Source organism: Indicator indicator, chromosome 15 (genome assembly GCF_027791375.1).
Source record: "Indicator indicator isolate 239-I01 chromosome 15, UM_Iind_1.1, whole genome shotgun sequence".
NCBI lineage: Eukaryota > Metazoa > Chordata > Aves > Piciformes > Indicatoridae > Indicator > Indicator indicator.
This window is the reverse complement of record NC_072024.1, coordinates 3,389,886-3,412,027: the sequence shown is the minus strand read 5'-3', so window position 1 is coordinate 3,412,027 and position 22,142 is coordinate 3,389,886. Positions and strand designations below refer to the sequence as shown.

The following is a 22,142-nucleotide window of genomic DNA, read 5'->3' as shown; positions in this document are numbered from 1 at the left end:
AATGGATATGAGAAAGAGGATCTGAGAAATAGGATTTTTTTTTTCACTCTGCATTTTCCAGGAAACATTCTTAAAATCATTTTTTAAAAATGCTTTTTCCAGGAAACGTTTTTAAAATTACTGTTTTAAATTGTAAAAATTTCTTTCTCCTTTTCTTTCTTTCTTTCTTTCTTTCTTTCTTTCTTTCTTTCTTTCTTTCTTTCTTTCTTTCTTTCTTTCTTTCTTTCTTTCTTTCTTCTTCTTTCTTTCTTTCTTTCTTTCTTTCTTTCTTTCTTTCTTTCTTTCTTCTTTCTTTCTTTCTTTCTTTCTTTCTTTCTTTCTTCTTTCTTTCTTTCTTTCTTTCTTTCTTCTTTCTTTCTTTCTTTCTTTCTTTCTTCTTTCTTTCTCTTTCTTTCTTTCTTTCTTTTCTTTCTTTCTTTTCTCTTCTTTCTTTCTCTTCTCTTTCTCTTCTTTCTTCTTTCTTTCTTCTTTCTTTCTCTCTTCTCTCTTTCTCTCTTTCTCTCTTTCTCTCTTTCTCTCTTTCTCTCTCTCTTTCTCTCTTTCTCTCTTTCTCTCTTTCTCTCTTTCTCTCTCTCTTTCTCTCTTTCTCTCTTTCTCTCTCTCTTTCTCTCTTTCTCTCTTTCTCTCTTTCTCTCTTTCTCTCTTTCTCTCTTTCTCTCTTTCTCTCTTTCTCTCTTTCTCTCTTTCTCTCTTTCTCTCTCTCTTTCTCTCTCTCTTTCTCTCTCTCTTTCTCTCTCTCTCTCTCTCTCTCTCTCTCTTTCTCTCTTTCTCTCTCTCTTTCTCTCTTTCTCTCTCTCTTTCTCTCTTTCTCTCTTTCTCTCTTTCTCTCTTTCTCTCTTTCTCTCTTTCTCTCTTTATCTCTTTCTCTCTTTCTCTCTTTCTCTCTTTCTCTCTTTCTCTCTTTCTTTCTCTCTTTCTCTCTTTCTCTCTTTCTCTCTTTCTCTCTTTCTTTCTGTCTTTCTTTCTGTCTTTCTGTCTTTTTTTCTTTCTGTCTTTTTCCCCAATCAGCATTTTCCAGGAAACATTTTTTTAAAAATCATTTAAAAAATATTTTTCCAGGAAACATTTTTTTAAATTATTGGTTTAAATTAAAAAAAAAAAAAACTTTATTTGTTCATTCATTTATTTATTTCACTCAGCATTTTTCAGGAAACATTCTTAAAAATTGTTTTTAAAAATACTTTTTCCAGGAAACATTTTTAAAATTATTGTTTAAATTTTTTAAAGGGTATGTATGTATGTATTTATTTATTTATTTTTCACTCAGCAGTTTCCAGGAAACATTCCTAAAATCATTTTTAAAAATACTTTTCCCAGGAAACATTTCTTAAATTATTGGTTTTTTGGTTTTTTGGGTTTTTTTAAACTTTATTAATTTATTTATTTCACTCAGCATTTTCCAGGAAACATTCTTAAAATCACTTTAAAAATTACTTTTCCCAGGAGACATTTTAAAAATTATTGTTTTAAATTTTAAAAAGTTATTTATTTATTTATTTATTTCCCCGCTCAGTATTTTCCAGGAAACATTTTTAAAAGTATTGTCGTAAATTTTTAAAATGTATTTATATTTTTTCCCCCACTCAGCATTTTCCAGGAAACATACTTAAAATCATTTATAAAAATACTTTTTGCAGGAAACATTTTAATAATTCTTGTTTTAATTTTTTTTTTTTTCACTCAACATTTTCCAGGAAACATTCTTCAAATCTTTTTTTTTTTTTTTTTCCAAATACTTTTTCCAGGAAACATCTTTTAAATTATTGTTTTAAATTTAAACTATTTATTTATTTATTTATTTATTTATTTCATTCAACATTTTCTAGGAAACATTCTTCAAATCTTTTTTTTTTTTTCCAAATACTTTTTCCAGGAAACATCTTTTAAATTATTGTTTTAAATTTAAACTATTTATTTATTTATTTATTTATTTCATTCAACATTTTCTAGGAAACATTCTTCAAATATTTTTTTTTTTTCAAATACTTTTTCCAGGAAACATTTTTAAAATTCTTGTTTTAAATTTAAAATAAAACAATATTTATTTTTTTTATTTATTATGTAGTCACTTTAGAAAGAAGACAAAGTAATTCTTTGTCTTATCACCAAATAATTTGTCACTGAAAGCCTTCCAAAATGCAACATCGAGATCAAAATGAAACAGTAGTTTCAGTTTTCCTGAAATGCCCTTTTTCAGAAGAAGAAAATGCTTTGCCTATGCCTCTGCCAGTCCATCCCACCAAATGTCCACAAACCACAGAAGCAGATAGACTGAGCCAGATCTCAAGGAACTAAGTTCAGGGGCAGCCAAGTGCAAAAATAAAGCATTAAGGACATTTCCCATCTCTCATTTTTTTGAAGACTTATAGTCAGAGCAGTGACAACGTCAGGAGGGCATCGCCTCGGTGCAGCACCAAGGCAGCACAGAGCCTGGCTCCAGAACTGGAGCAGGACAAGGACATCAAATAAAAGGATATTTGCAGAGCTCTGCTCCTGGGAAACCATAATTTCTTGGTACCTGGGGCTTTCATAGCTTGTGGCCTGGGCACTTTGCCACAGTACCAGATGGACACAGGAGTAAGCAGATCTGACACTGTGTATGTGCAGCGTGTATGGTGTCGGGGTCGTGAAGCCCCGCTGGGAACGTGCAGACAACAGTCTGTCCCCAATTCTGTGTCACTGCTGTTTGCTTTCTAAAAACCTAAGGATCATTGTCAGCCATCTCCAGTGGCTAGGACATCTTTGTGACCAGACAGGGCACTGAGTGAAGTCACTGTAATAAAGTCTTTGCCTCCTTGTCTGTCCTCAAGTGCCCTTTTGGGGTAGGATGGAATGAGCTCTTCCCCATGTTCCACAGCCCATGCCAATACACATACAAGGAATTCAGTCTCACACCATGGCCTTGTGTTGGCTGTGAAGAACATCTTCACAGAGGACCTCAAATCAAGAGGCAATATAGGCTTCTTGGAGTCTGTAGTTTTAACCCTTACTATAACCCCAGTGTTTTAAAAGGGCTCCAAGACTGAAAACTTCACCTTGCAAACTGTGTGCATGACATTCTACAGCTCTGCTGACATGCAGGATTACAGCAGTCTAATACTCAACATCTTTTTGTTTGTTTGTTTTTCTTTTTTTCCTTTATTATTAGCCCAACTCCTCATCTAAGCTGGGTCAAAGTCACTGGAAACTTGCCCAAGGATGAACCAGAAACAGAAAACTTTGGGAAGATATTGAAGATAGACCAAGTGACTACAGCTGATGAAGGAACGTACCAGTGCACAGCAAGCAACCCCATGGGGAGAGCAAAGCATGAATTCCATGTTCATGTGGAAGGTGCTGAGTACACTTCACTAAGCTTTTTGATTTTGAACACAGAGGGGATCAGAGGTGGAAAGTGAACCTTTGCTAATATCAATGCAATTCAGAAATTCAATCAGCTCTATGAATTTATGCTAGCCAAGGACTCACGTTATCATTTTGCAGAAAGAAGCACCTTTTAAAAAGAAGGAAAAAGAAAGAAATGTTGGGTTTTATCTTATTTTTTTTTCTGAGCCTCAAAGGCTCTGCAAATTGGTGAACAGGAATATGAATATGTGAGCAGATCCAATACTCTAAAGATGTGAGTTAGTGAAGCAGAGATATTGATGAAATGTCTTGTGCTAACCTGAATGTCAGAACAAAAGATCTAATTATTTCACTTGCTCTTAGAGGATGTGAAAATGACTGCGTTGGGCCGGATCAGAGGTACATTAACTCAATGTTCTTTCTTTGACTTGCACCAGAAGTGAATGCCTTGGGAGGGCTGTAAAAATGCAGTGAGCAAACATAGCACTACTCCTCTGTTCCTTTCCTTCTTGTGCTCCCTTGCTGTCATTTTTGTGTAGGACAACTTGAGCAAAGTGGTTTCTATGACCCCTGAAAAATATCACAAGACTTTGCCAACAGAGTAAAAACAACCAAAAACTTTCTAGTAATGTCTAACAGTTTTAAACATTGAAATGTGGTCATTTTTTTCATTCCACTGAGTGTCCAGGGCCCATTCCCACCCTAACCTGCATGTCTGGAAGAATGACCAGTCTGAGAGCTACACTTGTGCCTATCACACACTTGTGTGTAGGGTGGTGCACCCCTGTGCATGAGGTCTGGTGGCTGAACAGGGTGAGTGCTGGGCTACCAAAATGGAAACCTGGTCTCTTTGTGCATCTGTTTGGTCATCATTTGCTTATGCTGCTGCTAGAAGGCAGCAGGTGAATGCAGACAGCCAAGATACCTTCATGATGAGCATCTTGCAGAGTGCAGACAGTGGTGCACAGAATCTGCTCTCCCTCCAATCTACTTTCTCCCTTCTCCTACTCCTTAAATCCTAAAGATGTAAGTCCTTCTGGGGCTGTTTAGCTTGGAAGAAGCCTGAGAGGAGATCTTCTCAATCCTGATCGATACCTAAAGGATGAGTGTCGAGCATGGGGACAGAAATTTTCAGTGGTGCCCAGTGACAGGATAAGAGGCAGCAGGCAAAAACTGGAACCCAGGAGATTCAGTTTGAACACATGGAAAATATTCTTTGCTGAAGCCATGGAGCAGGCTGCCCAGAGATGTGGAGTCTCCTTCTTTGGAGAGATTTCAAACCCAGCTGGATATTGTGATCCTGGGCAAGCTGCTGTGGGTAACCCTGCTTCAGGAGGGTGGTTGGACAGGTCCCTGCCAAACCCCCACCAGTCTGTGATTCTGTGAGTCACACAAGGCAGGTGCAGATGCTCTTTTCCAGGAGCATAGCAGAACTCCAGTGAGGCTCATGCAGAGACAAGTGAGCCCTGCAGAAGCATCGCTGTCAATGCAACTCTTTCAGCAGTGCTGCCCATAAATAGCTAGAAAAGGAGAGTCCTGAAGCATGGCTGAAAAACTTTGCTGGAAAGTTTTTCTCCTCACTGATGAAAAATGCTCTGACCTCTGCTCTGTGGAGTAGGGAAAAAAAAAAAAAATCCCAGGCAGCATTCAACTGTTGGAGTCTGCCAACTGCTTCTTTTTAATCTGTGCTGCTTCTCATTCCATGGTCACAAGGAGTCCTGCCAGGAGGAAAGGCACTTTCAGCTACCTGCTCTGTATTTACTCATCAGCTGAGGAAGAGTCTTTTCTCCCAGTATGTTGTGAATCATCCCCATTCACTTGACACAACCTTGTGCCTCACAGCCTTCCTCCTTTTCCTGGAAGTGTGGCAGTGGGGGGCGGGGGGGGGATACCAGGGCATGGCAAGTTTTCAGCTGGGGTGGAGGAGAAGTGCTGACTCCTAGAAATCATTCCAGATGGTTTGGAGCATCTCCTCTGTAGCTGAATATTTTAACAACCTGGCTATCTTTTTCTCAGCTGTAAAAACTGAGTCCTGCAAATAAATTGCAGAAGCTGCAAAAGCCAAAATACCAGAGAAAAAATATTAATTAAGCAGTTCAGAATGTTGATCCCCTTCTCCTCCAACCTCTAGAGGAAGGAAAGCTTTCTGAAAAATTTGTTGTTCTTGATCATTAATGAAGAGGTACCCTAAAAAATACATATATGAAGAAGGAAATAATCCTTCTTTAGCCATTGTAATGTAAAAAAAATGTTTTAGCAGTTGCTATGCAATTAATTTTCCATATGTGTAACTACTGCTGGCTGCTGTCACTAGCAGGAATTCTTCCTATTAGGAATCACCTCACATGCAGGAGATGAGGGTAAAATTGAGCCCAAACACTGTCTTCTTCTAGAATTTCTAACCAGAAAACATTGCTGCCATTAATCAAAGTTGGGCATGTTCATCATTCTTGCAGCAGCTCCTGTGTGAGCACTCAAGGGCAGATCTTGAGTTGGTGGAAGTGAGCATTAATTTCAGTTGGCTTCAGGGAGGTTATGCTGACGTTGGGCATCCTCACACCTGACAAGCTCTGCTCAAAGGCTGCTTTCAGGGAGAGGAAGATTAAACCTGGAAGAAAAATTATCCAAATTATTAACTGCCAACCATTCCCTAGATCTGAAACTGGTGTGTATAAATCAGGGGGTGGCTATTGTTTCTGCACTAGGTCACAGATTCTGTTCTTCTTTCTGATGTTTGAGGATCTCAGAGCAATACAACTTTCTAAATAACATTCTTAATGATATTTGCATCCAGCCCACTTACTAATCCTACCAGAGTCTGAGGGCAAAGACTCAGGCAATTATTACCAAGTCTATGAAAATCTGCAGCTAGCAAATTGCTTGACTGTTTGAGCATTTTAATCTTCCCTTGCAAGGGAAGATGTAGCCTGGTACATTAGAGCAGGCACAAAGCCCCCATTGTTATTAGAATGAGAGAAGGTGATGAAAAAGAAGCAGAGAAATCCACAAATTGCTTTGACTTCAAATGTTTGCTTATTTGGTTATAGTTTGTAATCCACCAAGCCCCATGTAAAATGTACATAGAGAATCTTGTTGCTATCACAGTGCCTGATCTAATGGTACCTTGATCTTGACTGAGGCTCCTATGCTGTGTTTCATAGAAATAATTATTACAATATAATGATTAATTATAGTAATGACAATATTGCTAAGGGCCTTTGCAGCAATGGCTTGTAATGCTTTCATTACTCAGCTAGAGAAAAATAAAGTAGATGAAGCTAATGTGAGGCAGAACTGTGGCTGGTTGCCTTCATCTCAAAACTGTGGGCTTGTGTTGCACTGGAAAATGGCTTCAAACAGGGATGCAAGGTGCAAACCCCTAAAGTTGGATGGATTTCCAGCCCCTGGGAAGTCATGAGGAGAACTTGAAATTATCTCAACAAATTGGGAGAATGGTCCAGAATAAAAAGGATGGGCTTCAGTAGGCACAAGGGCAAAGCAATTCTCATCAGACAGCACTAATTGGCTTCATAAGCTCAGGATGGAAAGTGTCTGGCTAGACTAGTCTGGCTGGAGGATACGGTGGATTGCAAGCTGAACATGCCCTGGAAATATTAGCTTTGCAGAAAAAGCAAAAATCATCCTGAAAAAGAGGAAGAAAATTGTTTGTGTAAAAGAGAGCCCTGAGAAGTGAGAAGGCCTCATGTAACAGAACCAGTTTCCCATTGTGCACTTAATCAGGGCTGGGGTTGACTCAAGCCAGTTCAGGAGGAAGGTGGTGGTAGAAATGTGAAGGAAATGCAAAGATACTATAGTTTTCGATAAGCTTTCATGTCTTGAGCCTTACTTCAGTCTTTAGTTCTCACTTAACAGTGTCTCTTCATGTCCCACTTCAGGCCATGATGGTGTTAGGTCAGTGGTTGAACTCAATGATCTTAGAGATCTTTCCCCACCAAAAGAACTCTGATTCTATGATTCATGGGGGCTCTATTGTGGAAACAGTGAACTGTGTGTAGAAGCTCTTGCACATGACACTCAGGAGTGTATTTTTCATGTCTGTGTGTGAATATGAGCAATGCTGCTTTGTTTTAGCATATCACACTGATAACATCTGGAGATGTATTACCAGGCAACAGCTCTGTTAATCTTCAAAGCGCTTTATGAGCATTAACTAATGAATCCTCCTGCTCCACATACATTAGCTCATCTTTTTCAAACAGGATAAGAGACCCAGTAGCCTACCCAGCACATGCAGAAGAGGTAGGGTCAGGTGTGGACTTAACATTTAGAAGTTTGTTGCTTCTCAGGAAGAGATGATGATGCATTCAAAGCAGTGTTTTTGGCTTGAAGCTGCCTGCTGCAGGGTAGGCAGGCTCAGGGACCTCCTTCTGTCTGTAGAGAACAAAGCAGCCATCAGATCAACGCTTTTTTTAACCTCCCCTCTGTTCCTTTCCCTCCCTTATGATTGTGTTTTTCAACTCAGGGGCTGCTCTACAGAGGAGAGGTTTCCCCAGAGCTACCCCAGTTTAGCTGGCAGTGCTGGGAAAGAAGAGAGCAGAGGGAATGCAGCAGAACGCTGCTGCTCCTCTACCACCACCCTGTGGGCAACCTTTCCAGACAGCTCCTCACATAGTTCTCTCCTTAGTGGTGAGAGAATGTTTCATCATTCCTAAACACACTGCAGATAGCCTCTCTTCTGAACACAGGATGGAAAAGCAGGCTATATATAAAAAAAAAAAAAAAAAAAAAAAGAATCAGAATGCATTTCCCCAGCACACATAGATGAGCAGATGGAGCTCCTGCATCACAGTCCTCTGCCCTCCATCTGCTCCTGGGTATGTCAGTGGATGCTGCTTGCTCATGCCTGGTGAGGAGAATTTGAGCTGGATGGATTTTTGCATCCTTTTCGAGTTGATGAAATAGTCTCACCTCATTTCACAGACCACAGTCCCATGTCTGAGGGTTTCTGTGAAAATGCTGACCTGTTCAGGTTTACCTCCTTCCCCAGTCTCTCACCTCCCGTTTGCATTTGTTTTCCACTTGGATAGACGCTGCCCATTTCCTACACTCCCTGACACTCACATTTCACAGTCTGAAGGACAGAATTTGATGTTTGCTGACGCTAATACTGCCTTTTGTAACGTCGGTTTGCAAGAAATCCAGTAGAGTGCAGGACGAACTGCGAGGAGCTGGCTGGGAACTGTTGGCAGCGTTTGCCATCTCCTGGAGGATCACAGCAATAGCAGGGTTGGGTTTGTCTCTTTGTAGCACCTGATCCGTGTTATGTCCTCTCCTTGCAGAACCTCCTCAGTGGATAAAGGAGCCCGAGGGTGGTGTTTACAGTGTAGGAACAAACCTTGTGCTGCTGTGTGAAGCTATAGGCAACCCAGAGCCAACCATCCAGTGGAAAATGAACGGGATGCCCATCGATAGTAAGTGCAAGCTCCAGTGTCTATGTGATGGCTGGGTAGGATGTGCCTGTGTTGCACCCAGTTAGAGGGAACCCACAAATCCCAATGTGCTGAATGATGCCTGGCTTGTACCCCCAACAATATGGCCAGCAGGACCAGGGCAATAACTGTCCGACTGTGCTGGGCACCGGTGAGGCCACATCTTGAACACAGGGTTCAGATTTGAGCCCCTTGTTGCAAGAAAGACATTCAAGTGCTAGAGTTGGGTCTGAAGAAGGGCGATGAAGGTGATGAAGCAGCTAGAGCAAATGTCTTATAAGGAGCAGCTGAGGGAACTGGGGTTGTTTAGCCTGGAAGAAGGGAGGCTGAGGAGAGACCTTCTTGCTCCCTGTATCTCCCTGAAAGGAGGCTGGAGTCAGGTGGGGGTCGGTCTCTTCTCCCAGGTAACAAGTGATATGAAAAGAGGAAACAGCCTTACATTGTGCCAGGAAAGGTTTAGATTGGACTTCAAAAACGGTTTCTTCCTCAGAAGGGTTGTCAAGCCCTGGAACAGCTGCTTGAGGAGGTATTGGAGGGGTTTAAAAGCCATGCAGATGTGGTGCTGAGGGACATGATTTTTGTGGATGAACACTTGTAATTGATGATCTTAAAGCTTTTTCTCACCAGTCAAAAGGATTATATCTCTGATTTGGCATCTATTTAGACACTAATTAATGTTTGTTTACTTAGTTCACCTAATGTTCAAACCTGATCTTGAAGAGAGTAAGGGTGAAAGCTGCAGGGCACAGAGTGGTGATACCCCTGAGTTGCTGCCTCTGCTTCACCCTGTGCTGCTCTCTTCTTTTCGGTGATCTGAGACACCTTATGTTCATTGAGTTCTTTTAGTGCTTCTTAAGAAAAGCATGAGACTCTGACTGGGAAGCACAGGCTCTGCTCCCCAGGGTAGAAGTATTGTTAATGCAATTTTTAAAAGCCTGCATAGGAGTTTTACTGGAAATTGGTGCTCTGGAGCACTTTCTTTAGGCCATGGGACTGGTGGGAAAAGCAGTGGTACAGCCCTTTGGCTGCGGGGCAAGGTCCTGGTTTGATCCTGAAGGTGTGCTTTGCCTTTGCCTTTTCAAATGGTCAGAGACTGTGCATGCCACAGTCATGGTGTTTTCTCCATCTCCTGATACAGTCTGGGTCTTTCCAGGTAGGATCTTCAGAGGGAGAATCTCTACCAGAGAGATCAGCCTTACCAACCTCCAGCTGCAGGACAGTGCTGTGTACCAGTGCGAGGCCAGCAACAAGCATGGCACCATCCTTGCTAGTGCCAACGTGAATGTCCTCAGTGAGTACCCTCCTGGCCTTTTCTCTCCACGAGAAAAGGTCTAACTGAAGTGCCCTGTTCTGCTGAGTGAGTCTTCAGGACAACTTGGGGTGTGCAACCATGTCATTGTTCCTTTGCATTGGCCCTGGAGTTTACTACGTTGTCCAAACTCATGCAACGAGCCTTGCCATGGGCAATATCCTATGCTCAGCATAAGTGCTCCTGAGCTTTGATCTATTTTTTTTATTATTATTTTAAAAACATCTTTCTGGCTGGGCTCAAATGTCCCAGGTTCACCAGGGGCTGAGTTGTGACCACAGTTCTGGGTTTGATTTATGAAGTGTGTTGTTAATCTTTAATTTCAGTTGTACTCAGCTTCTTCTTTGAAGAAAGAGAATGATGGGAACGTGTTTAATAGAAGAGATCTCTAAAAGAAGCAGATTTGGATCTATTTTGTCTCCTGGAACACACTAAGGTTTATGTTCTAACATGTCCAGCAGTCAACCGCCATTATCTTTGTCAGTGATGCTTCTGAGAGCTGAGTTGGTCAACACCACTGGTTCCAAAAGGCAGTGAAATTCCCATTAAGTGACAGCCTTTGACTTTTGCTGGAAATGGGGATGATGCAGAGACAGTTATTTCTGTGCCCAGTGCTGCAATGTACTGCTGCTCATTTTTCATTCTCTTTTGCAGATATTGCTCCCTTAATACTCACTTCAGATGGTGAAAACTACGCTGCAGTGGTGGGTTACAGTGCCTTCCTGCACTGTGAAATCTTTGCCTCCCCTGCAGCAGATATTAGATGGTAAGCCACTGAGAAGTGTTGTTTTCATGAGGAACAAGTTCATCCAGGCTTCTCAAACACTGAAAAATCTGCTAGTTGTTATTTATTTATGGAGTTAAAATTAGAGGTTTGTAACGAAAAATGGGGAGAGGTGTAAGTATTCTGTGTTTATATGCACTTGCAAGAGCCTTGGAGAGCTGCTTAATGCAGAAAGATTGATGAAAGTCAAAACCAGTGTGAGACAAGTGCTGGGGTATTCATTAAACCTAGACATGCTGCCTACAGCCAAATCCTGCTGCAGCTTCACCTGCCCTACTTTAATGCTGGCATCTTTTTCAATCTGGACATGTTACTGAGGTGGAAACCTGATGTCTTACAGAGCATATTTACTTGGAAATGGTTCCATGTTGTTGGAAATCACAGGTTTGTCCTAGCATTTGACAGGTGTAATAAAATTGTGGGTGACAGCTGTGGATTAAAGACTCAGCCAGCCTAGTATAAAGACCTTGATAGATGCTGTCAGTGTAGTTTTGGTGTGCAGGAGGCTTATGTTCCTTTATGAGGAAAGGCTGAGACCTGGGGCTGTTTAGTCTGGAGAAGAGAAGACTGAGAAGGCATCTTATTAATGTTCATAAATATCTGAAGGTTGGTTGTCAAGAAGAAGGTGCTCATCTCTTTTCAGTGATTGTCCTGTGATAGGGCAAGGGGCAATGGATACAAATTAGAACACAGGAAGTTTTACTTCAATGTGAGGAAAAGCTTACTGCAAGGGTGGCAGAGCACTGGAACAGGCTGCTCAGAGAAGTGGTGAAGTCTCCTCTTGAGAATTTCATCTGGGTGCATTCCTGTGTGACATGCCCTGGGTGATGCTGCTTTGCCAGGGAGCTTGGACTGGCTGATCTCTAGAGGTCCCTTCCTACCCCTTCCATTCTCTGGTTTACCAGCACATGCAAAAAGTGACAGGCTCCTCTTCACTTGGTACATCTAAGGCCAGCTCCCAAAAATTCCTGTGTCCCCTCTAATCTTTGCTAACCATGAAATAAGCCCTAAGAATAAGCCCTGGCTGTGTGATCTGCAGGACCAAGGATGACAGCATCGAGCCGCTTTCAACGCTGCGCTATGAGTTAAATAAGAATGGCACCCTAGAGATCAAAGGCACAAAGAAAGAAGACACAGGATCCTATGCTTGCTGGGCTGCAAACTCTGTTGGAAAAAGAGCAATCACTGCTAATCTGGATATAAGAGGTACTGGCTCGCTTATGAGTGGGAAGAGTTTTGACATCTGCTAAGATTCCCTGTGTACAGATTTTCAGTGAGTGATTAGCAAATATTCAGCCCCAAATCCAGATTTGTTCTGTGAGGCTGTGAATTCTCTCTATGCTAAGAGCTGAAATTGCCACAGGTTTGATAGATATATGTAGCAGTTTGTCTTGTCTCCAGTTTCCTCTGTGATTTCTCTATGCTCATGTGTGGTGTTTTACTTTCGTCTTGACATTAGCAGAAGCTACATGAGGCATCAAAAAAATTGCAGCTTACTTCCCAGGTCCTTCAACTTTTTCTTATCCTGAAAGGATTTTCCTTTCTTTATCAGCCCTGTAAACTCAGAGCAGGTTTTTGGCTGACTCTTGGGGGCCCAGAAGCCTTCATGTGTTCATGGGCTTGGTGGGTCCTCGCAGTACTAAACAGAGTCTCTGCATCAATCACAGCCATGAGTTTCCTCCAGCTATTTCTCAGCTGTTCCTCAGAAGGTACATCCCAAAGTGAATTGAAAATCTACAGTGAACACCAAGCACATTGCAGCAGGATGGCTTAGGGGATGCTGCTGGCTCAAGGGCTTTGCGCATTGGGTTTTTGCCTGGTTATTGACTTCACAAATATTTATAAATAGAGCAAAATAAAATAAATAAATGACTGAAAGGTGTTTTTCTGCTAAATTTCAGATACATGCCTTGTGCTCCAATTCTGTCTCAAGGGATTTTTGTGGTTGGTTGGGCAGGAGAGGGCTTTCCCCAGGAGGATGTGAAAGCAGTGGACACCTTCTGTTGAACACAGAGGTTACATTTAGTGGGTTGCATGAAAATTAACTTAGAATTTAGGGCTTACCAATAACAACAACCAAAATAAAAAAATCCCTTAAATACTCAATTACCAAAGTCTTCAAAAGGACCCTCAAATGCAAGTTTGCAATGATAAACTTGAGAAAAAAGGAAAAAAAAAAGAAACCTTTTTTTTTTTTGTATTCTCATTCTACCCACTCCCTTTGCTTTGTAAATTTTGCAGTGATACTAACCATGAAAATGTACAATGAAATTCTCACAGAGCAATGATTCACTGTAGAAATAAAGTCAGCACAGTGCTTTCTACTTACTTATTCATCTGCTTCTGCATTCAGATTACAGTCAATTAAAAGAACAAACTTGATTGCAATGATTTTTTTTTTTCCCCCACACTTGACTTTAATAAGCTTGTAATTTTTCTTGGGTCATTGCCAAAGCCTAATTCAAATAGCAATTGGACATAAAAATGATATTCAAGTCTGTTTTCTTTATCATCCATTTCATGACAGTCTGTTAACAAGGATTTTCACCTGGGAATTTTTTTTGTGGGGGGCTTTGGGGGTTTGTTTTGGGTTGGGTTTTTTTGTTGTTGTTGTTTTGGTTTGGGGTTTGTTTGGGGTTTTGGGGGGTTTTTGGTTTGTGGGGTTTTTTTTAGGGGGGGAGTTGTTTGGTTTGGTTTGTTTGTTGTGGTGGTGGTGGGGTTTGGGGTTTTGTTTGTTTTGTTGTTTTTGGTTTGGAATTTTTTTGGAGCTTTTTGGTTTGGGGTTGAACTGAAAAAGATTTTTTTTTTTTTTTTTCAAAATCAACAATCTTTCATCTGAGATGTCTGTACTCATAAGATATGATTATTGCTCCTAAGTTTTTTTTGTTGTGTGGGTTTGGGTTTTTTTTTGTATGAAGTGATGTATGGAAATTTGATGTAATAATCTCTCCTAATCAAGATTATTATTTTTTTTCTCTGTGATCCATCAGATGCTACCAAAGCTGTCGTTACTCCCAAGCACCCTCACGTGCTGAAATCACATTCCATTTTATTGAAATGTCAGTCTGAGTATGATCCACACTTGAAACACAGTTTTCAATTATCCTGGAGGAAAGATGGAGATGAGCTGCCAGTCAACAGCACAGAAGATGGCAGGTAAGCAGGCAGGAAACAGGAGGTTTCTTTATCTCAGCTGAATAATGCTGAATGGGGCTGGAACATAAATTTCAACCAATATGAAGTTTGGTAGCTCCAAATGCAAATCTATGTCTGCAAGAATTCCCCATGCAATACATGAATTGAGCTCTGTTTTAGATACATAAAATACAAATGCTTCTATAAGAGATTGGAGCCATGGCTGCCCAGTGATAGGCCAAGGGGCAACAGGCACAAACTGTGACACAAAGTTCCACATAAACATGAGAAGGAAATTCTTTGCTTTGAGGGTGGTGGAGCACTGGAATAGGCTGCCCAGAGAGGTTGTGAATCTCCATCTCTGGAGTCATTCAGAACCCACCTGGGCACCTTCCTGTGCAACCTGCTCTAAGTGAACTTGATCTGGCAGTGAGGTTGGACTTAGATGATCCCCTAAGGTCCCTTCCAAGCCCTGCCATTCTGTGATTCTGTGTAAATGGTTTGGGTTTTTACTAACTCTCACCATCACAGCATAAATGCTGGTTCAACCCCAAAATACATCTCTATCCCCAGTCCAGTCAGCTGGAGTTTTGTCTCTCCTTTGGTGGAACTAAATGTTTTACATCTGTTCAGCCACAGCAAGTTATCGTAATAGTGAAGTGAACAGAAAATAAGTTTCTGGGATCAGTATCTCTAGGGGTGCCTGCAAGAAAGCAGGGAGGGAATTTTTAGTGTGTCAGGTAGTGATAGGACTGGGGGAAATGGAGCAAAACTAGAAATGGGGAGATTCAGATTGGATGTTAGGAAGAAGTTCTTCCCTGTGAGGGTGCTGAGACACTGGCACAGGTTGCCCAGGGAGGTGGTGGAAGCCTCATCCCTGGAGGTTTTTAAGGCCAGGATGGAGGTGGCTCTGAGCAACCTGATATAGTGTGAGGTGCCCTGCCCATGGCAGGGGGGGGTTGGAACTGGATGATCCTTGAGGTCTCTTCCCCAACCCTGACAATTCTGTGATTCTAAAACCGTACACGTTAAAAGCAGCAAAATTTTCCCAAGTATGAGTTTAGGATTTGCAAGTGAAGGCTAAATTTTGCCCTACTCTTGTGTTTCCACTGACCTTAAGGAGGTAGACCTCAACCTTTATGCCATATGAAGGGTCCAGCAGTGAGCAATCAGATGTCTTTATTAATTACCATAGAAGAGAGATGGTTTTCTACACAATGCAGTGCTGGAGAAGCTGGAGACCCTGCTGAAGCCACACAGTGTGAGGGAGATAGCAGCAAGCAAATGCCATGTCTGCAAGAGAGCCCATGTGCCTGAGTTAATGCCAGCTTCCCCTGGTGCCTTGGACACTGCATGCTTGATTTTACTCATCCCTTTCAAAAAGTCAGACATAAAGCTCACCTATTTGCCTCATTAGGGATGTGCCAGAGTCCTATGTTCCAAACACTCGGCTGATGCATATCAATGGGGCTCTTTTCAGACCCAGAGAGACAAGCCAGCTTCCAGCCATGGAGGCTAAATTGCTACAAAACACAACTAATAGCCTACAACACAGTGGATAATACCACTTCACTATTAGGATTTAAAGGTAGAGACCTAATGTGCAATTATGTTATTCAAAATGTCCTGTTTGCAAGGTTGTTTTTTTGTTTTTTTTTCATGAACAGCTTTTTGGAGAACAAAAATGTCTGATTGGCATACGCTATCTCACAGGCTTCACTCTTCCTTATTTCTGTGTACCTTAGGTTTTTTTTTTGCCCCATAGGATAATCCTGGACAGGGACACTCTGTTCATATCAAGCGTGACGTTGGAGGACCAAGGAATTTACACCTGTGTGGCCAGCACTTCTCTGGACAGTGCCACAGCTGAATCACAGTTAATTGTTCTGGGTAAGAGGATGTAAGGACAGGCTGGATTCATGGGCTGAGCTCAGCTGTGTGAGGTTCAACAAGGCCAAGTGCCAGGTCCTGCACTTGGATCACAGCAACCCCATTCAGCACTACAGGCTTGGGGAAGAGTGGCCAGAAAGCTGTCCAACAGAAAAGGACCTGGGGGTGCTTGTGGACAGCCAGCTGAACATGAGCCCAGTGGCCAAGAAGGCCAACAGCATCCTGGCCTGGATCAGGAATGGTGTGGCCAGCAGGACTAGGGCAATGATCATGAACCTGTACTGGGCACTGGTCTGGGGACAGACTTTTAAGCAGGGCCTTTTGTGGCAGGGCAAGGGGTGATGGGTTTAAGATAAAAGAAGGAGGTTGAGACAAGAGAGAAAGCAGACATTTTTTACAATGAGAATTCTGAAACACTGGCCCAGGTTGTCCAGAGAGGTGGTAGATGCCCCATCCCTGGAAATATTCCAGGTCAGGTTGGGCAGAGCTCTGAGCAACCTGCTCTGGTTGAAGATCACTGCAAGGGCTTGGACTAGATGACTTTTAAAGGTCCTTTCCAACCCAAACAACTGTATGATTCTCTTCATTCTATGGTTACTAAGATTAATTATCTCTGTGAATCTGGGCATAAACGGTTCAGTGGCAAAGAGCAAGTCCATAGTAGAGAAAAGCCTTGATCACAGCTCTGAAGCTTGACCTTATGTAAGCATCCTTTCTCCCCTCCTCCTTTCCTGAAGGACCACTTGAAATTAAGGGCCTGAACTTGTGGAGTGATGTGCAATCCTTTGTGCCTAAGGGCATCAGCCAGGAGCTGAAAATCTGTTTTGTGGACAGTTTTGCATCCTTTTGCTTTCATTAAATTTTGCTTTATTTTACATTTTGATTTATTTCTGCCAGTGATTGAGACAAGAACTGAGGCAATCTGACCTTCAAGATGTTTTCACACTTTAAATGAATGATATTTCTCACTAAATAGTAAATTAAGAAGATGCTATGCATATTATTTACGGTCCTGTGCTCTTTAGTGCTGTATAATTCAGAATGTTTGTTACATTACTTATGAAAATTTCATGAAACACTTCATTCCCTTTTAAAAAGATGATTTGCAGAAGAAAAAAAAAACCACAACCAGTCTGGTGCTCTTTTCCCCTTGTTTTATTGTATCTCAGAAGAGGTCTTGGTGGATTAACAATATCTGTTATTCTCCAAATGAAAAATCCAGGCTGCTTCTGCAATGTAAGATTTGTGAGATGGCTAAAGAACTAAATAAGGCACAGATGGAGACATCAGGGGGAAGAAAAAAGACTTAGAAAACTTTTTTTAAGTCTTTGTTCTATGATTGATGAATAGAGAGGTGAGTATCTTTGAGATGCACCATCACCATCCTCAAATTCATGTACTGAATTATAAATAAATACCAAAAAAAAAAAAAAACAAAAACAAACCAAAAACAGCAAAAATCCCAAACATAGCATTTTTAACTGTTTAATGTAACTTGTGACAGAGCCCTGGAGCAGGCTGCCCAGAGAGATTGTGGATTCTCCTTCTCTGGAGAGATTCTAAACCCAACTGGACATTGTGATCCTGGGCAAGCTGCTGTGGGTGCCCCTATTTTAATAGGGGGGGGTTGACGTAGATGGTCTCCAGATGGGATTCTGTGACCATTCTGTGAACTTGAGATATAAAGGAAAACTCAATATCATAATTTAAAAAGTTCTGTGGAGACACAGGTGATTTCTTTCCCAGTGATAGAGACAGTCTTGTTGGTGGAGGGAGCTGGTGTTCCTATAAGAAATGTCATTGCATGAAGGCAGGAGAAGGTCAAAGACCTGAAGTTGTGCAGCCTTGTTTCCTTGGACTGTATATTGCTTAGATTTTGAAAGATCAGCCCTGTGTTTGAAGAATGGAAGTGTGTGTGTTTGATGCTGGGAAGATGAGGGGCTACCATCCCCCTCCTGCAGTAAGAAATCACCAGGCCCTGCACATTCTACTTACCAAACTAATCCAATCCAATCAGAGTGCAAACTGATACATCAGAACATAAGGAACTACAAACATCTGTCAGTCTGCTTCCTCTAAATTTGGCAGTGTTCATTCAATTAAGGACAATCTGGCAAACAACCCAAGCCGCAGGTCACCTCTTCTGCTCCTGATGCTGTTGGGAAACCAGGTCATATTGCAGGCATGAGTCCCCCCTTGCCATCTCCCAGGATTGGGATGTGGAGCAGCCCATTTTGGTGGTGCTGGAAACCTCAGCCCTGTTTAACACCAGCTCTGATATCAATAGGGTAGTCCAGTGTGACCCACAGTCCAGTGTCTGGGGCTTCTATAGCCCCACACTTGTCCTTGGGAGGTGCAGAGCAGTTATCACCCCAACCACCACCAGCTCTGACTGTGATAGTCTCTGGACAGCATTAGTTGAGCTGGCAGGTAATGAATTTTCTTATTTCCTTTTAATCTAGGTCCCCTTGGCCAGGATAATGAATATTATCCTTTCATTCATACTCCAAAGGCCAAGTTCAATAGCTGTTGGAGATGAGTCACCTTCTTCTGCTCTGGTTTGCACCTGAGTAAATCTAAGTGATGCTGACAGAACTTTCTGCTAAGAGCAGTGTCAATATCTATTAATGATTAAATAGATCTCAGTGTTAATTTGAAAAGGAAAAATCTGTTGCTACAAGCACAGTAATGAGAGTAGATGGAAATGAACTTGAGAAGGGATATTGTGTTAATAAGGGAGAAAGCAGGGCCAGAGATTCAGCTTGGTTTTCTTGTAATAGAAAAGGATCTTTAAAAACAATTCCCACTCCCCCAGTTTAGCCCATTTTGCACTGAAAAGATGTTTTACTACCATGTGTGGAAAAAGACCTTGAGAGTCCTGGTGGACAACAGGGTGACCATGAGCCAGCAATATGTCCTTGTGGCCAAGAAGGCCAGTGGGGTGCATCAAGATGAACGTGGTCAGCAGGTCAAGGGAGATTCTCCTTCCCCTCTACTCTGCCCTGGTGAGGCCTCATCTGGAGCACCAGGGCCAGTTCTGGGTTCCCCAGTTCAAGAAGGACAGGAAACTGCCTGAGAGGGTACACCAAAAGGTTACAAAAATGATTAAGGGACTAGAACATCTGTCTTATGAAGAAAGGCTGAGGGACTTGGGCCTTTTTTTAGCCTGAGGAAGACTGAGGGGAGATCTCAATGCTTATAAGTACTTCCAGGGTGGGTATCAGGAAGGTGGGGCCAGTCTGTTTTCAGTGGTGCCCAGGGACAGGAGGAGAGGTAATGGGCACAAACCAGACTGTAGGAAGTTCCCCCTAAACATGAGGAGGAACTTCTTTACATTGATGGTGGTGGAGCACTGGAACAGGTTGCCCAGAGAGGTGGTGGAGTCTCCATCTCTGGAGTTATTCAGAGCTCTCCTGGATGCCATCCTACGTAACCTGCTCTGGGTGAACCTGCTCTGGCAGGGGGGTTGGACTAGATGATCTCCAGGGGTCCCTTCCAACCCCTTTCATTCTGTGACTCTGTGTTTCTGTCTTGCTGTTCAAGACCTTTGGAAAATGCCAAACCAAACAGAAGTAGCTTGCTGTGCTCCTGACACTTCTTCATTGTTTCTCAGACGTTCCTGATCCACCAGAAGACCTTCAGCTTTCAGAACATCACAACCGAAGCGTTCGACTCTCCTGGAGAGCTGGAGCCACTCACAACAGCCCAGTGAATGGTAGGAGGGGGTTTAGTGGCATCATCCTGCACTGCTTAGCCTAGTGGCACATTGTGGCTGCTAGAGGAAACAAACCATGCTCACAGCCCTGCTTCACCGGTTTTCCCACCAGAGTTAGTGTGTTGGAAGTCCTCTTCCATCCTTGCTGCTTAAGGCTCTGCCTTTCCTCTTCTCTTTTGGTTCTTTCTCTCCCCAGAGTCCATTGTAGAGTTTGAAGACAGCCGCCTGGAGTCAGGGAGGTGGCAGGAGCTGACTCGAGTGCCAGGCAATGACACCACAGCCCTTCTGTCCCTGGCCCCCTACGTGGACTACCAGTTTCGGGTGGTGTCTGTGAACGCTGTGGGAAGGAGCCAGCCCAGTAAACCATCGCTGCACTACGTGACACCTGCAGCTGGTAAACACTGCCATCCAGTGCCACGCAGAATTGGTGGCTTTTGGGGCTTTTTTGGGAATACCAGTTATATTCCTGTGCTTCAGAGGGCTGTGAAATCAGGGGCACTGCTGCTGTTTTCCCTGCGACCCAGGGATGCAAAGTGAGCAGCCTAAACTGGTGGGAAGGGTGTTTCCTATTGTTATATCTCTAGCTCGACTGGTTCTACACCTTTAAAGCCCATTGCAGCTCTTGATGGACAGGCAGCTGCTGGAGAAGATCAGGGCTTATGGGGAACCTTCCAGCAGTGCTAAGCTTGTCAAAAGTCTCCAGACATAGTGTATGCCACACTGTGACAGAAAATGTTCTGTCCCTAAGAGTCATTTGAGACACCAACTGTTCAGTACAGCATTTGCATTCCTTGGCATTTTTCTTTTTCTCTTTTTTTCCCCCTTTACTTCATTTTCAGGTCCTTCTTCAGCTTTTCAGTCATGTGCATCCCACTAATGATACACCTTCTGTTTACTGTCCCCACAGGGAGAAAAATCTCTTCCTGGTAATCCCTCCACATCTGGTGCTTTGGAATCTAAAAGTCACAGCTTCAAGTTAGCTGGTGGTTCCAACCAACAAGGGCACTTAGGAATCAAAACTGCATAAGCAATGTGTTTGGGTCACAGCAGCTTTGCTGATCCAAGTCATTCATCTCATGAAAGTTTTTTTTTTTTTTTGTTCAGGTTCTTTCCCTCTCAATAGTATGAACATAAGGAATGTTTCTTGCATCCTTTATTTTTGCATTTAAATAACAAGTGCAACTAAACCCCAGGATGTACAAACTAACCTTATCACCTCTGTGCTTCCAGCTCCAGACAAGAATCCAGAAAACATCCGAGTTGAAGCTTCTGAACCAAATGAAATGGTGATGAAATGGGAGGTAAGGCAAATGTGTCCATCAGTGCTGCAAGATTGGAAACAGGCTCTCCCTTCCAGCAGAAGCAGTATGGAATTTATCAGGCTGCTTTTTTTAATATAATTAAATTAAAAAATAAATTACAGATCTCTTCACTTTATCTCCTCCACCCCAGTTGTTTAGAAGACATTAGCAAATTCCACAGATAGGATCCTTGATGCTCTTGAAGTTAAAGATGAAGTTGTTATTGACTTAAATGTGACTTGCATTTCCTCCTCTATTTTTCTTTTTGCTTCAAAAAGCTTTTTATTGTTCACATCTGACTTCACAGATTATTTAGAAACATGACACTCCTATAAAATCAGAGTGAGATTTCCCCAGATTATGCTCTTCTATGCATCTCCCTTACCAGAAAGTGCTTAAAACAGTTGTGGTCTCACCCTGCTCTGCAGGAGGAGCAGCCTGGCCCATGATGGTTTATTTGTAGCTTCTGCCCTTCAAGCCTGGATGTTTAAAATGCATGGCTGGGAAATATAATGCCCAGCACTGTGCTGATCAGAGAATGAATGCTCCTCCTCACCAGGTCTGTGACCCACTGCTCAGGGCAAGAATTGGAGTGAAACCTTCAAGCAGAGAACGGGATGGGCAGCTTTAGTGACATCTTGTTGAATCATTTCAGTGGTGTGAAGCAGAGTGGTGTTTCCTCTGTGCTTTACAGAGGGAGTGCACAGCACTGAACACATGATTGCAGGCAGACAAAGGCTGCAGGAAGATGCTAATCTGCCTACTTTGGATTAACCGCCCAGATGAGCCTTAGTGACTGGCTTTGCAGCCCAGGATTTGCAGCATTAAAAGAGATCAAAATAGGAGTCAAGCAGAGCTGCAATGTAACTCTGAAAGAGATTTTTTTTTTTTCCTTCTTTTCAATTGCTTTTTTGCTTCAGCTTCTCTTGCAAACTTCCATTTTCTGGGATCTTTGCCTTGGAGGTGAATCTCTGGATACCTGTCCAAAAGTTACTGAGTCTTCCAGCTCCTTTAACAGAGTTATCCCAAGGTTCCTCATACCCTCAGGGCAGAGGAGTGGGAATTCTTACAGATCCCTCTGGTCTAGGTCCCCCTGGCATGAGGGGGCATCAGTGGGGCATTGCCTTCCACTGATACTTGTAGTAGATGCCTTTTCATTTCTCCTCCCCCTCTACTCTATGCTAGTGAGGCCACAACTGAAGTACTGCACCCA

At 42.4% G+C, this 22,142-nt stretch overlaps 1 protein-coding gene across 3 annotated transcripts in view; it reads left to right on the top strand.

The window, feature by feature from the left end:
- CHL1 (cell adhesion molecule L1 like) overlaps nt 1-22,142 on the top strand; it is a 64,335-nt gene that overhangs the window by 23,260 nt on the left and 18,933 nt on the right. For all 3 annotated transcript variants that reach the window (XM_054387260.1, XM_054387261.1, XM_054387258.1), the window contains 10 exons: nt 3,149-3,333; nt 8,646-8,777; nt 9,949-10,086; nt 10,759-10,870; nt 11,928-12,094; nt 13,879-14,044; nt 15,789-15,913; nt 19,527-19,628; nt 19,825-20,022; nt 20,859-20,929. In XM_054387260.1, coding sequence (XP_054243235.1) covers nt 3,149-3,333; nt 8,646-8,777; nt 9,949-10,086; nt 10,759-10,870; nt 11,928-12,094; nt 13,879-14,044; nt 15,789-15,913; nt 19,527-19,628; nt 19,825-20,022; nt 20,859-20,929 — 1,396 coding nt within the window. The remainder of the gene's footprint in view (nt 1-3,148; nt 3,334-8,645; nt 8,778-9,948; nt 10,087-10,758; nt 10,871-11,927; nt 12,095-13,878; nt 14,045-15,788; nt 15,914-19,526; nt 19,629-19,824; nt 20,023-20,858; nt 20,930-22,142) is intronic.